At 42.9% G+C, this 12,714-nt stretch overlaps 1 protein-coding gene across 1 annotated transcript in view; it reads left to right on the forward strand.

The window, feature by feature from the left end:
* The window catches only part of DDX46 (DEAD-box helicase 46), a 53,150-nt gene that overhangs the window by 4,609 nt on the left and 35,827 nt on the right, over nucleotides 1-12,714 (forward strand). Inside the window, exons 2-7 of the mRNA XM_056124794.1 lie at nucleotides 2,766-2,954; nucleotides 4,346-4,489; nucleotides 6,703-6,802; nucleotides 8,553-8,718; nucleotides 9,319-9,470; nucleotides 11,609-11,722. Coding sequence (XP_055980769.1) covers nucleotides 2,766-2,954; nucleotides 4,346-4,489; nucleotides 6,703-6,802; nucleotides 8,553-8,718; nucleotides 9,319-9,470; nucleotides 11,609-11,722 — 865 coding nt within the window. The remainder of the gene's footprint in view (nucleotides 1-2,765; nucleotides 2,955-4,345; nucleotides 4,490-6,702; nucleotides 6,803-8,552; nucleotides 8,719-9,318; nucleotides 9,471-11,608; nucleotides 11,723-12,714) is intronic.

Here is a 12,714-nt window from a genome sequence, read left to right on the forward strand (position 1 = left end):
TAATTCTCCAGTATTGGAGCTTGCAGTTTCTGTGGCCCAATTGCTCCTCCCCATCCAGAGACTTGATTCCTTCTTTTTTCCTTCAAGACTGAAACAAATACTAGTAGCTGGGTGTTTTTTTTTTTTTTTACTTTAGAAGTTGGGTGTTCTTTAATTCCTTAGTACGAATAGCAATCTCCTGCCTCTCATTCCTTTTTTGCCCCTTGACTATGTTTTCTCCAAACATAACATCTTGTTCTTCTTTCGGCACCTCTTCCTCTGCCAGGATGTAAGCTGCACTGAATACAGAGGGAAGGAGCTTGGTCTGGTATTGTGCAGTGTCTTTGCTTTTCTTTCAAGACAGTTTTTCCCTTTTCTAAAAGTACTGTAGCAGGAGAGTTCATTCCCCATAGTAAAGTAAAGGCCCTCCCGTTAATCATCGATTTGCTTGAGCGGGCCCAGTAACGTCTCCATTGGAGACTTTGTTGTTACTGTGTTTGGCATATCGAATACGTCACGGGGAGCTTGCCAGGCTCTGCCGTGCGGGCGAGATACTCTCGGTAGCTTGCCGGGCTCTCCGAGAGGGGCGGAGGAATCGAACTCGGGTCGGCCATGTTGGCTGCGTGCAAGGCAAACGCCCTACCGCTGTGCTATCGCTCCAGCCAATTTTAAAGAAATTTATTATTTCAGGGTTTAATCTGCAGGCTAATATTTTTGTTGCTGTTATTTTTTTTCCATATTTTTAAACTTTATTTAAACACTGTGATTTACAAAGTTGTTCACAATATAGTTGTTTCAGGTATTCAGTATTCTAATACCAGTCACACTTCTCATCCACCCCTCTACAAGCCTGCTTCCTTAGTCACTAATTAATTTACTTTATATTGCTTATTGCAACATAGATCTCGTAATGGTGTTGCTAAAGTCATGACCTGAGGATTTACTGAGCTGTTAGATGCGAGTTGAGACTTCCAGGTTCTTGTTTTCACTCATTGAACTTAGTGGGCTTCTACTCAATTTTCCCATCTAATTTTTGTTGTTGTTTGTCCTGGACTGTCAGCTCTGTGAAGTTTGGAGGTGTAGCGCAGGAACTTTGTAGCTGGGATGATCAACTACAGGTGTTTCTCTGACAGTGGTGGGAGCTGGATGTGCGTGGTAGAGCGCCGGGCCTTTGGCAGGATGAGAACTCGTCAGTCCCCATCCTGCCTAGGGTCCAGAGATCTTGGGCAGCCAAGTGGCAGCCAGTGGCGGCCGGGTCTTCCTGGGATAACTCGGATCCCAGCATCTCTCCGAGATTAGTCTGTGTCTCTCGGCCTTGAGAAGCAGGGACATGCCCTTTTAAGCTTCTCCACATGGTCAGATGACACATAGCTGGTGTCCCTGTTATCCCACTGGTGATCCTTATTGAGTGTGTATACCTTTACCCCGATGCCCCCTTGCTGGGTATCATTCGTCATGCTACCCTGCAGGCTGGGCCGAGGCCCCACTGGAGTGGCCCGGGGAAGGGCGGGGGTCAGGGGGAGGAGGACCCTTTCAAGCAGAGGGACTCTCTGGCTTTCACTGTTGTCGCTTGCTGCCTCCCAGCCCTATTGCTGTTATTTTAATTTCTTGCTTATTTATTTTTGGTTTTGGTCCTTCCCTGAATCTTGGCTTTTTCCTAACTCTGCATTCAGAGATCACTCCCAGAAGTGCTGAGGGAACCATATGGTGCCTGCGATCTAATGGGGTGGGCTGTGTGCAAATCAAGTGCCTAAGCATCTTTCCTATCTTTCTGACTCCACTTTTTTTCTTTTCTTTTTAAAATTTTTTTTTATTAGTGAAACACCATGAGGTACAGTTATAGACTTACAAATTTTTGTACTTGGGTTTCAGTTATACAATGATCAAGTACCCATCCCTCCACCAGTGCCCATCCTCTACCACCATGGGTCCCAGCATCCCTCCCACCCCCCATCTCCCCCAGCCCACCCTGCCTCTGTGGCAGGGCATTCCCCCTTGTTCTCTCTCTCTTCTTTTGGGTCCTGTGTTTTGCAAGAGAGGCATTGAGTGGCAGTCATGTTTGGTCTGTAGTTTACTTTCAGCTAGCTTCTCCCACCCTGGGAGGATCCTCACTACACCCTTTATATGGTGCTCTCTTCTCTATCTGAGCTTCCTTTTCCCCTAGCACGTGTGGCTGGCCTCCGGGTTAAGGAGCAAAATTCCTGGTACTCTTCTCAGCCACTCCTGGGTGTTAGTGTCCCATTTTGTTGCTTTATGTTCCCCAGATGAATGCAATCTTTCTGTGTCTGACTCTACTTTTAACATCACACCTGATAGTACTCAGGAGCTACTCATTGCTCTGTGTTCATGACCTAGTCTTGTGGTACTTAGGGAACTACGTGTGTGGACAAAACCTGGGCTTTCCACATGCAAAACATGCCACTCATAACTTTGCGCTCTTTGGTCCCTGTTGAAATATAATGTTGACTGTCACTGTCCTCCCATTGTTCATCGATTTGTTCGAGTGGGCCCAGTAACATTTTGAGACTTGTTACTGTGTGTGGCATATCGAATATGTCACGGATAGCTTGCCAGGCTTTGCCGTGCGGACAAGGTACTCTCGGTAGCTTGCCGGGCTTCAGGCTCTCTGAGAGGGGCAGAGGAATCGAACTCAGGTTGGCCTACCCAGCAACGTGCAAGGCAAATGCTGTACCCGCTCTGCTATCGCTCCAACCCACATAATGTTAAAGTTAGGTAAATAAAAAGCTACTTGTTTGCCTAACATAATCTTGAATTTAATATTCTAGTCACTACCGGAAGCGATCAGCATCTCGAGGCCGCTCTGGAAGTCGGTCTAGAAGTCGCTCACCCTCGGACAAAAGAAGTAAACGGAGTGATGACAGACGTTCTAGAAGCAGAGATAGAGACCGAAGGAGAGAGAGGTCTCGAAGCAGGGATAAAAGAAGATCTCGGTCAAGGGACCGAAAACGCCTGAGGTAAGGCACTCATCTTTAGAGAACTCAGATAAATTGGCTTTCTCAGCTAAATCAGACTTCCTTAGAAAGATGTTTTGGACTGGTCTTTAGAGTCCCTTGCAGGCCCTGTACTTTAGTCCTAGCTTGTTTGAATAGATATGGAAATAATTTGTTTAGAATGAAATCTTTCAAGAAGTGTATTTTCAGTTTGGAAATGTTAGGATGTATTTTTCTATAATCCAGAGAACCCCTGAATTCCTCTGAGAGAATTCAGAGAATTCTCTGAAGAGAATGATAGATCCTGTGCCATGAAGATGGTTCTATTCTAACTGTCCTGAGACTTATTTCTTTGGCTCTGAACACCCTAATTTTTGTGTCCCTTTTACTTGATTACATATTACTTGGCATGAGTCAAATGTCTTTTGCCTTGAGATAAAAGGTTGTATTTTGAGGGGCTGATAGGAGGTGCAGTGAGTAAGGCTTTTGCTTTGTATGTGGCTGACCCAAGTTCAGTCCTTGTCAACCTGTGTGGTCCCCTGAACACTCAGGAGAACCAGAATAGTCCCTGAGTATCAAAAACAAACAAAAAAGTAGTTTTTTTTTTTGTTTTGTTTTTGATCCTGGGCACTGACCATTGTGGCACCACACCAATTTTATTTATTTATCTTTGGTTTGGGGCCATACCCATCTATGCTCAGGGTTTATTTCTGGCTCTGCAGTCACAGATCACTCCTGTACTATTGCTCTAGGCCTCTAAAATGCAGTTTTTTTTAAAAAGGAAAAATAAAAATCTTACACTGCAAAAGATCTTATCAATAATTTCTTATTAAAATTGGAAAGACAAGGTTGTACAAGTGCTGTGACTGGTCATAAAAATTTTCATTTTTTTTAAACATTGAGAGCAGAGCTTACAAAGGTTTTACATTTTTTTTTTTTTTTCATTTTGAGTTACCCCCAGCGCTGCACAGGGGTTACTCCTGGCTCTGCACTCAGGAATTACTTCTGGCTGTGCACTCAGGAATTACTCTTGGCCGTGGTGGTCAGGGGACCATGTGGGATGCTGGGAATCGAACCCAGGTTGGCTGCGTGCAAGGCAAACACCCTACCCGCTGTTATATAACTCCAGCCCAGTTTTATGTGTTTCTGAGGGAACCTATTGTTCCATGGGGGTTGGAGAGACAGTATAATGGGTAGGGCACTTGCCTGGGTTTGATCACTAGCATCTCAGGGTCCCCAGAGCACCACTAGGAGTGATTTCTGAGTGCAGAGCCAGGAGTTACCCTGTGTCATCACTAGGTGTGGCCAAAAACCAAAAACTAAAAAACGGAAAATATTCTGACTTGACATATAGATGGTGCTAATTTATGTTTTTAAATTTTATTTTATTTTTTGGAATATTAATATGATTACAGACGTTCCAGAAGTAGAGAAAGAGACAGGAGTCGGGAACGAAGAAGATCTCGAAGTCGAGACAGGAGGCGGTCAAGGAGTCGAAGCCGGGGCCGGCGATCCCGATCTTCCAGTCCTGGCAACAAAAGCAAGAAAACTGAGAATAGGTGAATATTATTATTGGTTTGAATATGTTGTGAATGTTGGGAACCAACTCTTTTCCTCTAGTTATTTTTATTGGATTTTATTACCCCCGGTGCTAGGATCAAACCGAGGGCTTCATGTGCAAGTTAAGTGTTCTTCCACTGAATGAAATCCCGAGCTCATCTTTATTTTTAAAAGAATCTTTATTCTTTATAAAGAACGAATGTCTCATCATAAACTCTTGGTTGAATTTTGTTTTTGGGGCCATAGCAGTGCTTGGGTCTATTCTGGCTCTTTGCTCAGGCGTCGCTCTTCATGGCAGTGCTCAGCGACTGGGTGCAGTGTGGGGATCAAATCAGTGTTGACTGTATGTAAGTCAGATGACATACCCTCTGTATTATCTTTGTGTCCCTGATTGTTGAAAATAACTTTAATAGGCTATAAAGTTTATAATTGATTTGGCAAATAGTAGTTGTTGTCTGTCAGCTTTTGGAGGATATCAAAGTTACTCTAAGAAAGCACCAATCGTGATAGAAAAGCATTTTACTTATTTACATAAAACTAAGTAATATTCATTGCAAGAATTCATAAACTAAGGTCAAATATACATTATTGCCACTTAACGTATAGGGGCTAAAATGTTAATGCAGTGGGTAGGGCACTTGCCTTGCACGTGGCTAACCTGGGTTCAGTCCTTGGCACCCATATGATCCCCAGAGGTCACCAGGACTGATCCCTGAGGACTGAGCTAGGAGTAAGCTCCAGCATTACTGGGTGAAACCTAAAGACCCCCAATTATTTATATAAATTGTTATATACTATTAGTAAAGTAAAAGTAAAGGCCCTCCCGTTGATCATCGATTTGCTCGAGCGGGCCCAGTAACGTCTCCATTGGAGACTTTGTTGTTACTGTGTCTGGCATATCGAATACTCTCGGTAGCTTGCCGGGCTCTCCGAGAGGGGCGGAGGAATCGAACTCGGGTCGGCCATGTTGGCCGCTTGTAAGGCGAACGCCCTACCCGCTGTGCTATTGCTCCAGCCCTATATACTATTAATATTTTGTATTTTTTTCTTTATGAAAATTCCTTTAGCACAGCGGGTAGGGCGTTCGCCTTACAAGCGGCCAACATGGCCGACCCGAGTTCGATTCCTCCGCCCCTCTCGGAGAGCCCGGCAAGCTACCGAGAGTATTCGATATGCCAGACACAGTAACAACAAAGTCTCCAATGGAGACATTACTGGGCCCGCTCGAGCAAATCGACGATCAACGGGAGGGCCTTTACCTTTACCTTCTTGATGCCTAGAGGTTATTCCTTGCTCTGCACTCAGGAATTACTCCTGGCGGTGCTTGGGGGACCATATGGGATGCCGGGGATTGAACCCAGGTCGGCCGCGTGTAAGGCAAACGCTTACTCCTGGCTCAGTGCTCAGGGATCAGTCCTGGTGACCTCTGGGGACCCGCTATGCTCTGGCCCCAAGATCTTGTATTTTTTTAATTACTGAATTTTATCTCTTAGATTTTGCAATAGGTTTTATGATTTCACTTTTTCTTTAGTGGATTTTCTTATAATACTTGCAGTTAGTATTATATGATTTGTCACTGTCCTCCCATTGTTCATCGATTTGCTCAAGCGGGCCCGGTAACGTCTCCATTGGAGATTTTGTTGTTACTGTGTTTGGCATATCGAATATGTCACGGGGAGCTTGCCAGGCTCTGCCGTGCGGGCGAGATACTCTCAGTAGCTTGCCGGGCTCTCCGAGAGGGGCGGAGGAATCGAACTCGGGTCGGCCATGTTGGCTGCTTGTAAGGCAAACGCCCTACTGTTGTGCTATCGCTCCAGCCCCATTATATGATTTATAACACATTTTGCTATGTAATGTTCAAAAACTTTATTCTTTGGCTTTTGGGACACACCCCCAAAACCAAAAGTACTCAGGACTCCCTCCTGACTCTGCACTCGGGGATCACTCCTGGCAGGGCTGGAAGACCATAATGGGGTGCTGGGTATCTATCTCAGGTCGGCTATATGTAAGGCAACTGCCGTATCCACTGTACTATTGCTCTGGTCTGAAAACTATCTTTAAGTGTTTTATTTTAAAGCAGTAATTGAGTGGAGTTCATGCACAATTCAATCAGCTAATCAGTGGCTGAATAAATAGCAGTACTCCTACATAAATTAAAAAAAAAATAAAGCAGTAATGGATAATGATATTCTTTTTCTGTCTCCTTTTTTAGAAGATCTAGGTCCAAAGAGAAAACAGATAGTGGGGAAAGTTCTAAAGAGAAGAAAAAAGACAAAGACGACAAGGAAGATGAAAAAGAAAAAGATGCTGGCGTATGTTAACTAACTTAGAAATATCATTTCAGACTGGAAATGATAGCAGTATTCTTTTCTGCAGTTATTCTTTCTTCTTAAAAAATGTAGCATATGTTTTATCCAGTGCTAGAGTTTGAACTCTGGGCCTTTTACATGCAAGGCATGTGCTCTAACATTGAGCCACATCTCTGCTCCAACTTCCTTATCTTTAAATTAAAAAGTGTTTTTTTTTTTTTAAATTCTTTTTTCACATCTGCTGTTACTCAGGTCTTACTTCTGACTCCGTGCTCAGGAAACACTTCTGGTGATGCTCAGGGGACCCTATAGGATGCCTGAGATCAAACCAGGATTGGCTGCATGGAAGGCAGATACCCTACTTGCTATACTATTGCTCCAGCACTAAAAGTGATTTTTTAGGGGCTTGAGAGAAAGTAAAGGGGTTAAAATGTTTACCTTGCAATGCAACCAACTTGGTTCCATCTGGAGAACTGCATGAATTATTCCTGAACACAGACACAGAATTAGTAACCCCACTGGGTATGGTTCGAAAATTAACAAATAAATAAATGTTAAGTTTTTGGACTGTAGAAATAGTAGAGTGGGTATGGTGCGTTTCTTGTATGCAGCTCACCTGGGTTTGATATGGTTCCCTGAGCACAGCCAGAATGATTTCTGAACACCAAGCCTGAGTAAATCTCGAGCATCTTCAGGTGTGGCCCAACATTCCCTCATCACCTGCCCCCTCAAACAGAAATTTTAATTTATGTGAATGTAGTATAAGTAGTATAAGTGATATTTTTAGTTGGTGTTTGGTTTTGGGGCATACCTTCATCGTTTTTTTTGGAGGGGGAGTGATTGCCACACAGCAGTATTCAGGGCTTGCTCCTGGCTCTGTGCTCTGGGATCACTCCTTGTGGGGCTTGGGGGCTGAACTGGGGATTGAATTCCATTGGCTGCGTGCAAAGCAAGTGCCTTCCCTAGTATACAATCTCTCTGCCCTTGTTAATCATCTCAATACATCTTTAGCATGACTTTTAATAGGAACTTTATAATAAGCTTTCTGCTGGGGAGTGACCCTAATGTCATATATACATAAAGCATCAGCTTTACTTTTTATTTTTGGCTTTTTGGGTCACACCCAGCGATGAGCTCAGGGATTTCTCCTGGCTCTGCATTCAGGACTCACTCCTGGTGTTGCTTAGGGGACCATATGGGATACCAGGGATCAAACCCAGCTCGTGTGAGTACAAGGCAAATGCCCTACCCACTGTGCTATTGCTCCAGCCCCAGTTATGCTTGTTTTTAAAAGATGTATCATGGGCCACAGCAGAAGTACTGCAGGTGAGGCACTTGGACGCGGCCTACCTGTGTTTGATCCCAGGCACCTCATATAGCCCCCCAGGCTCACCAGGAGTGATATCTGAGTGCAGAGCTCGGAGTCAAACGAAACAGAAAGATGTGTCATCTACTAAATAGGCTGTATATTTTCGAGTTCCTATGTATACTTATTTTTCTTTTCTGTACTTTGCTACTTTTTGGTTTTGGAGTCATAATGGTAGCTACTGTGCGCAGGGGTCACTTTCTACCCAGGTGTTCAGCAGGCCTCATTGTACTGGGAACTGAACCAGGTCTTTAGCATGTGAAGTGAGCATTCAGCCCATTGGACTAACTCTCTAACTCCCTTTTTTTTTGTATTTTGAAAACTTGTTTAGAATGTCACATGGAATAAAATTGTTACTTCTTTTCTTCTGTCTTATTTTCCTCCAAGAACTTTGACCAGAATAAGCTAGAAGAAGAGATGAGAAAGCGTAAAGAAAGAGTAGAAAAATGGCGAGAAGAGCAACGTAAAAAGGCCATGGAAAATATCGGAGAACTGAAAAAGGAGATTGAAGAAATGAAACAAGGGAAAAAATGGAGTTTAGAAGATGATGATGGTACATTCATTTAATTATATAGCAACTCTTGTAGAATGTTTTAGAATCATGAGTAATATTTTACTTGCAATTTTAAGAACATTTTGTTGTGAAGAGCACACATTTTTGATGCTGGATAGAGGTTAAAATTTGGGGTGAGGGGTGACAAGGATAAACCTTTATAGTTATTTTTTAAAGACTGATTTAAAAATAACTTGAATTTATCATTGCATTCATCACTACTGACTTGATGACTGTATTAGGGTATTTTTCCTCAGCTCTAAAATGCAGTAAAACTCTCAAATGCCTACGTGTGGGGCTAGGGAAGTAGCTCAGTAAGAGAGTACTTGTATAGCATATGAGTCCCTGGGTTTGATTACTTGCACTACATGGTCTCCTGTACTGCTGGGAGCAAATCCAGGAGTAGCTTCTGACAGCCAAGTGACCGAAAAACAAAAAAATTTCAGGTGTGACTGTTTGAATTCCAGTTTGCCTAAAGTAATAGGAGAGGATATTTGGGTTGTGGGGAAGAAAATGTTAGAAAGGTAGGATGTGTTCTGATTATGAAATACTTCCTTTTGAGACACTTGTACCAAAAGAGGTATTTTTTTGTTATTTTAGATGATGAAGAAGATCCTGCAGAAGCTGAGAAGGAAGGAAATGAAATGGAGGGTGAAGAATTAGATCCTTTAGATGCTTACATGGAAGAAGTCAAAGAAGAAGTGAAAAAATTTAACATGAGAAGTGTAAAAGGTGGTGGGGGAAATGAGAAGGTATGGAATTTTGTTATGTTTAAAGGTATATACGATAGCACAGTGGTAGGGCGTTTGCCTTGCACGCAGCCGGCCTGGCTGAGCCGGTTCAATTCCTCCGCCCCTCTTGGAGAGCCTGGCAAGTTACTGGGAGTATCTCGCCCGCACAGCAAAGCCTGGCAAGCTACCTGTGATGTATTTGATATGCCAAAACACAGTAACAACAAGTCTCACGATGGAGATGTTTCTGGGCCCGCTCGAGCAAATCGATGAACAACGGGAGGACAGTGACAGATGATATTATGTATGTTATAAAATATACGCATATATATACATTAATATGTTTTGTTTTTGGGTCACACATGGCTATGTTCAGGGCTTACTCTGGGCTCTTTCCTCAGGGATCACTTCTAGCAGGCTCTGAGAGCCATATGTGGTTCCAGGCATCAAATCCAAGTTGGCCGCATGCCAGGCAAGAGTCCTACGTACTGTATTTTCACTTTGACCCAAGACCCCTGCACTCAGGAATTACTCCTGGTGGTGCTGGGATACCATAAAGGATGCCAGGAATTGAGCCCAGGTTGGCTGCGTGCAAGGCAAACACCTGACCCACTGTACTATTGCCTGGGTCCCCTAGGTATATATTTTTAAAGATCTGTACATCCTATATTTAAGATTTCTGTTTTTAAAAATTTATATTTTTATAGTTATTTTTTAAAGACTGATTTAAAAATAACTTGAATTTATCATTGCATTCATCACTACTGACTTGATGACTGTATTAGGGTATTTTTCCTCAGCTCTAAAATGCAGATATATATGTCTATACATATATTCTTATTTGAAGGAAAGATATATTTTTATCTTTTTCTTATTTTTATGATGTAGTTCAGTACTTATATTTTTATAAGTATTTGGAGTTAGTAAATTTTAGGTCTAATTGTCTTTTCAAAAGTCATTCTTGTGGGCTGGAGACAGTACAGTGGGTTGTGTGCTTGCCTTGCATACAGCTGATCTATTTCAATCCCCAGCATCACTTACAGTCTTTTAAGCACAGGACCAGGAGTCAGCCCTGAGCATGGCCGGGTGTGGTCCAAAACAAACAAAAAAGTCACTTTTGCAACGCTAGAGACCTATGACAGGGGATAGCACAGCAGTAGGGCGTTTGCCTTGCACGCAGCCAACATGGCCGACCCGAGTTCGATTCCTCCGCCCCTCTCGGAGAGCCCGGCAAGCTACCGAGAGTATCTCGCCCGCACGGCAGAGCCTGGCAAGCTCCCCGTGACATATTCGATATGCCAAACACAGTAACAAGAAGTCTCACGATGGAGACGTTACTGGGCCTGCTCGAGCAAATCGATGAACAACGGGAGGACCGTGACCGTGACCCGTGAAGACCTACAATAATCCTTGCATGTTTGCAAGATCTTTGGTTTAATTTCTGGCACCACATATGGTACCCTGAGCTTTGCCAGGAGTGATCTCTGAGCACGGGCAGGAATAAACCCTAAGCACTGCTGGGTGTGGCCTAAAAACCAAAAACTGAAAATAAATAAAATAAATAAAATAAAATAAATAAATAAAATCACTCTTGGGGGAGTTGGTGAAAAGGCTCAGATAGCTCAGCGAGCTGATAGTGTTCTGCAGTAGGTGGCCCGGGTGTGGCTTCTGACACCATCGGGTGTAGACCGCATGTTTGCCTGAGGTGCCCCACCCCTGCCCCACAGTTTTGTGGTCAGGGGAATATTTCCAGTGATAAGTAAAGTAAGTAAAGGTAAAGGCCCTCCGTTGATCATCGATTTGCTCGAGCGGGCAGTGATAAAGATCCTAAATCTGATTGAAGGCATCATATATCTTCACCACCATAACCTCCACCCCTCCAAGTTGCCCTGAGTATTACCAGAAATGGCTCTTTGATCCTTGGTACCCCCCAGATAAGAAAAGGGTTTAATGTATAACAAACTGCATATAAACATGTTACCAGCTACAAGCATTTTAAATTTTAAGGAGTAGAAATAAGGAGAAAGCACTTTATTCTCACATTGTCACTGGCAATGAAGTTAAAATGTATTGTGATCATTATCATTGTATTTCTTTTGTATTTAAAACTTAATATTTATGTTTGCAAAGTGTTTTTTTTTTTTTTCACTTTTTTTCAGAAGTCTGGGCCAACCGTCACAAAAGTTGTCACTGTTGTGACGACCAAAAAGGCAGTTGTAGATTCTGATAAGAAGAAAGGTGAGCTGATGGAGAATGATCAAGATGCCATGGAGGTAATTCTTCATTACTTTTCACTTGTTTTGGTACTACCTGGAACTACTCATTAGGAAGCATTGAGTAACTTTTGCTCTTAATATATCAAATTTTGAGACCGAAGTGATAGTACAATGAGAAGAGATTTGTATTGCATGTGGCTGACTTGGGTTTGATCCCCAGAATCCCATATGGTCCCCCAAGCAGCAAAGGTGTAATTCAAGAGTGCAGAGTCAGGAGTAACCCCTGAGTACTGCCAAAATATTAAAACCAAAAAAACTTAATATATCAAATTTCTAATAAGAGGTATCATTGTAATTCTCAATAATATTATAGCTAAATATTCAGTTCTAGATTATTTTGACATCATTGACTTTGCTTTGTATGTTCACTTTTTTGATTCCCTCCTGTACTTCATCAGCTTACCTCAGGGAAATGAAGGGAGGGCCAGAGAAACTACAGTGGAAAGGCATTTGTCTTGCTTGTGGCCAACTTGGTTTTGATCCCTGGACCATATACTGTCTCCTGAGCATCATCAGGAGTGATTCCCTCATCATAGAGTCATGACCAAACTCCGAGCACTGCCATATATAACTCAAAAGTAAAGAAAAAGAACTGAAGTGATAGGATGAATTGAGTTACTTTATATTATAAAAATTTACATAAGAACCGGAAGAGGGCTGGAGAGATGGTAGAGTGGGTGGAGCACTTGCTTGCATGTGGCCAGTCCAGGTTTGATCCCTGGCATGCCTTGCGGTTCCCTTGAGCACCACCAGGAGTAATTCCCGAGTATACAGTCAGGAGTCACACCTGAGTACTATGGGTGTGGCCCAACCCCGCCCCCCAATATATATATAAATATATATGGTGGGGGCCTAGAAAGAGAGTATAGGAAGTAAGGTGCTTGCCTTGAATTTAGCAGAAATTGATTCCATTTCTGACACTGCCTGTGGTCTCTCCAGCACTTCCAAGAGTCACTTTTGAGCCCAAACCAGTAATAACCTGAGCACTG

Source organism: Sorex fumeus, unplaced genomic scaffold (assembly GCF_029834395.1).
Source record: "Sorex fumeus unplaced genomic scaffold, SorFum_2.1 ptg000051l, whole genome shotgun sequence".
NCBI classification, from domain to species: Eukaryota; Metazoa; Chordata; class Mammalia; order Eulipotyphla; family Soricidae; genus Sorex; species Sorex fumeus.